Below are 4,617 nucleotides of genomic sequence, written 5' to 3' on the forward strand. Positions count from 1 at the left end.
TGACCTGGCATGGAGTGAGAACCAGAGGCAGATGAGCCAAGTGTTACGGTTCGTCGGTTCCCCTGTCGCGGTGCAACTGCCACCCCATACATGAGCAGGCTCTCTGTATGCTTGGCTATGTCCAGGTTCTACTATACATTTACATCCCAGATAAGTCCAAGTTCTTTACGCCTATAAATACTTGTACCTTAAGGATAAATGAACAGTGACAATCAGAAGTAAGAGTACGATAGATTAAGTGCATGGATCGACTATCGATTGAGATGATGCAGGGCGCCAACAAGAAGCACCTTGTTGTAAGGATCACGATCCCTCGGTGCACGTTTTCCGGGGGTGACGAGAATGGTGCCTTCACGGGCGAGCAGCTCAGGTACCCCTGCAAGCTGAGGCGCCACATCTGCGCGAGGTGCGGGAAGCACCGCGGCGAGCACCGCCGCGCCAGCGCGGGCATCTGGGAGGAGCACCTGCCGCCGCGCAAGAGACCCATGTTCAGGAGGCTGGGACAGCAATTCCTGCGGCAGGGCGGCGGCAAGATGGAGAAGAGGGAGGAGGGGGAGGAGGGGGAGATTTGGAACGGCGACGCGATCACCAAGGGGAAGCGAGGCCCCAGGAGAAAGCGCGCGGAAATGCTGAGAGCTGACAAGTTTGAATAAGCGGTATCCAGTAGCATCTGGGAAGTCAAGTCTTAATCTATGCTCATGTGTTTGTGTACTTGGGATCTGCTTTGTCCTCCCTTTGTTATAATCCACCGCAGGTGTTACAAGCTGTTAATCATCAGCGTGGAAATTTATCTGCGTGCTCCTGACTAGTACTTAAAAATGCTACAAATCCACCAAGTTTTTACAGCAATATAATGCAACACAGCCACACAGGCAGTCTCTTCCGCTGTCCCGCAACATATTACCTTGAGTGTCAGAGAGAATTGCCGAGTGCATTATCAAATCGAGTGTCAAAGGATCAGCATTTCCAAACGTCGTAGTTCATGTACAGGAATGCAAACCAGCCAAAGATAGGAATTTTAGAGGACAAGAAAAAAACGTGGAATATACTAATATTAAACTACCCTAAACGATGGCTACGTTTGGAGCACAGAGAAAATATACAAGTTCTAGAAGAAAAAGATACGCTCACATGTAATTTTAGTAGTATAGATCTGTCATAACTATTTGCAGGCACGTTGTGTGTATTTTATCTAAGTTTTTCTTTTCATTTTGAGATAAGATAGGGGCCTTCACGCAGCAAGTTGATCAGAGTAGTTAACTTCGAAAGCATCCAGTTGGACATTATTCACTAGCCAAAAATGTATCAATTTGCAAAAAGAGCTAGTGACAAATCGGGTGCAAATTGTGACGGCCAAGCTCGCACACTGTGAATAATACATCGCAGTACGAGGGTCCGCATGACAATATGCCATAAGGTACAATATGGCAATACTGCTGCCATCACGCTGTTACAGAATAGAGCTGCTCGAGTGGTCGTTGCATTCGGAGCTCTTAGTCGCCGTCCTGCATACGTTTACCAAAAAGAACGTCAGCTGTGCTAGCGATAACGCAAACTCCCACCACATTATGCATGAATCATATACAGCAGAGCAGATAGCAGATAATAGTACAAGCAATTCGGATAGTGACAGTATCGGCAATTCGGGTAGTGACAGTACCAGTGGTGCATAAGTTTCTCTGAGATTTGGCAATCTTATGCAACACTAACAACAAACTTATGCCATATTGAACAGTATGCTCCATACCTCTAATTTGGACTTAGCTTCAGAGTCGAATGTCTTGCACAAAATTTCATAGCTTTGTTCAAGTCCTACCTGTGAAAATGGAGATCCATGTAACCATGATAACAATATGCAAATTTTCTACGCTTATAAAAAAACTAAGTTATAGGTAAAATGATACCTGAGGATCCACGCGTGATGGTGACGTGCTAGATATAACATATCTGAACAAGAGATAGAATTAGACTCAAAGTGAAGCAGTACCCATAAGACAACCAGAAGGTACACGTCTAATGTAATGTATTTAAGCTTACCTCAACTTGGTGTAGAAAGCCATAGCTAGCGTGTTAGCTTTCTGAACTGTTAGCATCACAGCTCCCATTTGGTTCTGCACGCATATACAAATACTTTTGGATAATTTTGGATTATCATTCATGGTGGGATGTTAGGATATCGATTGTACATGCAAGAAGTGGAAAGAAAAAAAAGTGCAATTACAGTTTATATCATGACATAATATTCAGAAGATTGGAGTAATAATTAGTTAGGATAATAAACATATCATATTACCTTGCAAGCTATCTGTTCAATCAACAGCATCATAAACTTCCCCAGCCCCTTACCCTGGGCGGAAGGCTCCATTTGTAGCTCGTACACATAAACAACAGGCAGATCCTCTTCTACAACAAATCTATAGTGCACAAAACCAAGCAAGCGACCTTCGGCAATAAACCCATTCGGATACTGCATCACAAAGATATATCGTGCTTCTGGGGCCACCATTTCCCGGCGCTTAACTTTCTCTTCTGAAGGCCATTCTGGTCCATATGGTTCCTCCATGTTAGCCTAAATTTGTTTACCAGCATTACATTCAAAGTGGGAACATGCAAAAGGTGCTAAGAACAGAGTACCATAAAATTATGAAAGCAAATGCCTCTAACCTTTAAAAGATTTTGGATGTACTTCCTCATTGGTAATGTAAGTAGATCGCCACGTCCAGACTCCAAGTAGACCGAAATACCTTGATATCAGGAAAAATGAGACTGCTGTGATGCCTTCGCCCCACCAAACAGAAACTACCAAACTTAAAAGCAGTGAGGTGGAGCTGAAAACAAGTAATTCTTCATTCAATTTTGTTTTGCTGAATTTCTGAAATAAATTCTGAAAACACATTATAGGTGTTCTGAAAACACAGCTGTGGACATTTTTTTTCACCAAGACACCAAGTAAAATGACAATGTAGGTTACCATTTCTTTGATATTTATGAAAATCTGTAAATTGCGCTAGGTGATCCTTCACAGCGACAGCTTTCCTTATTAGCTCTTTGACTGCCTTCTTCCTTCCCAATATCTAGCCAACAAGAATAGATTATCTGCATGAGCCCCAATATACCTACACATCTCCACTATTTTCTCTTCAAAAGCTGATTCAGAGACCAAGTGTCCATAGTGTTGACAATGCAACAAGAAAAGAACCCTGAAAGATCAATCTAAATTTTGCAACACACAGTTCAGCTGGAAAACATCGTGGGTTTGCCAAGTTGACCCTACAGCCAAGCGATTTCAGACAATTCACTATTCTGGCTTACGCTGCAAATACACCCTGATCTAGAAAATCCAAGAACTTGCATCGATTTCAAGCATTGCCGGAACGGTAAACAAGTCAAGCAGCATAGTTATGAGTTAGTTATGACAAAATCGAATGCATACAACTTGGACGTGGAGTCCACCGCCGGAATAAAATCTTCGCCGGAGGCCATTTGGTATAGCGTAACCCATCTATATCAGCAGCCTATGCCAACTTTTCACTGGTAGATCAACTATGCACATAGCAAGTGTAACTATGCGGCGATGGGGGAAAAGAAGGACCAAGAAATCCACTAGGCAGGGAAAGGGAGACGAGCGATGCCATTCTTATCGAGAAGAGGAGGAGAGCGAGGAAAGAAAAAAGAGAAGAACCTCCTTCCTACTCGGCCTCTTCTCCACCCCGCTGCTGATCCGGGGCCTCTTGTTCTCCGCCGTCGCCATTACCGTCTTGCCCCCTGGCTCCCTGGCTCCGTTTGGGGCTTTGGGGGTAGGCAATGGGGAACGACTCCGAACGCGACTCGGGGTCTCGGGGAAAGGAAGGGCACTGAAGAGAGAGAAGGAAATGTCTGGGCCTCTGGGAGCCCAATAGTGAAGCCTTGTTCTGTGCAGTCTCGATAATGGGCACTCGCAATCTCGATAATGGGCACTCGCAATCTCGATAATGGGCCGATTCGGATGGGCTGAAGTGTTTATCGGAAGGAAAAAGTCCATATTACCTCTTAAATATCAAAAAATCTGGTTTCCCTAACTCAATTGGGCTGATGCGACGTCAGCTGAAAACTAGGGTGGGAACCAGTCGGGGAGGAAAGATGTATTAGTGTGGGGAGGCCCCGTAAATTATATAATAATTGAAGGAGGAAAATCAGATTTTTTTGATAGTTTTTTTTAAAAAGGATAACAATACGCCTTTTGCATTCGTGATGCATACAACTCTTGTTGCATTATTACATCATCTTAGCCTATTGCTTAAAGGGAAGAAAAGGATAGTTATTTTAGAGAGGTTACATGATATTATCTTGCACATAACCTATAACTAAACCGCTAGCTGTCGGTGTATTAGGAACCAGGGGTCCCTGAGTCCCGAGACCGGGCCGGCCATCCGCCACATGTCACCATCCCGCGAGGTCCACCCTGCCGGATAAGAAGAAACTAAGTCCCGGGGGAAGGTGCTCGGGGCCGTAGCCTCTAAATTCCCGAGCACCCCAGTTCCCCGATGATCCGCAAAGTCCAAGTACCGAGAAGGAAGTGCTCGGAAGGGTTCTCACTTACCCCCGAGTACTGTCGTCCCCCGATGATCCAAACACCGA

General features: G+C 44.7%; 2 protein-coding genes across 2 annotated transcripts; one reads left to right on the plus strand and one right to left on the minus strand.

Moving 5' to 3' along the window:
• Window positions 1-266: 266 nt before the first annotated feature.
• LOC133920786 (uncharacterized) lies at window positions 267-653 on the plus strand. Its single transcript, XM_062365367.1, has one exon. The coding sequence runs from the start codon at window positions 267-269 to the stop codon at window positions 651-653; it is 387 nt and encodes a 128-aa protein (XP_062221351.1).
• A 582-nt stretch (window positions 654-1,235) lies between these two features.
• On the minus strand, window positions 1,236-3,851 carry LOC133921115 (uncharacterized). The gene is made up of 8 exons (XM_062365867.1): window positions 3,683-3,851; window positions 2,972-3,074; window positions 2,665-2,744; window positions 2,294-2,569; window positions 2,038-2,111; window positions 1,905-1,947; window positions 1,748-1,816; window positions 1,236-1,505 (listed from the first exon to the last, which is right to left on the minus strand). The coding sequence occupies exons 1-8, from the start codon at window positions 3,749-3,751 to the stop codon at window positions 1,494-1,496; spliced, it is 726 nt and encodes a 241-aa protein (XP_062221851.1). The 5' UTR covers window positions 3,752-3,851; the 3' UTR covers window positions 1,236-1,493.
• Between the last annotated feature and the right edge of the window lie 766 nt (window positions 3,852-4,617).

This window comes from Phragmites australis, chromosome 6 (assembly GCF_958298935.1).
Source record: "Phragmites australis chromosome 6, lpPhrAust1.1, whole genome shotgun sequence".
NCBI lineage: Eukaryota > Viridiplantae > Streptophyta > Magnoliopsida > Poales > Poaceae > Phragmites > Phragmites australis.

Bases quoted from the DNA above. Each gene is read 5' to 3' on its own strand.
- LOC133920786 (XM_062365367.1), top strand. From the start codon at position 267: ATGCAGGGCGCCAACAAGAAGCACCTTGTTGTAAGGATCACGATCCCT.
- LOC133921115 (XM_062365867.1), bottom strand. From the start codon at position 3,751: ATGGCGACGGCGGAGAACAAGAGGCCCCGGATCAGCAGCGGGGTGGAG. The intron at 3,075-3,682 runs GTTCTTCTCTTT...CTTGTTGGCTAG, and splicing joins AGAGGCCGAGTAGGAAGGAG to ATATTGGGAAGGAAGAAGGC. The intron at 2,112-2,293 runs GTAATATGATAT...ATATGCGTGCAG, and splicing joins TTGAACAGATAGCTTGCAAG to AACCAAATGGGAGCTGTGAT.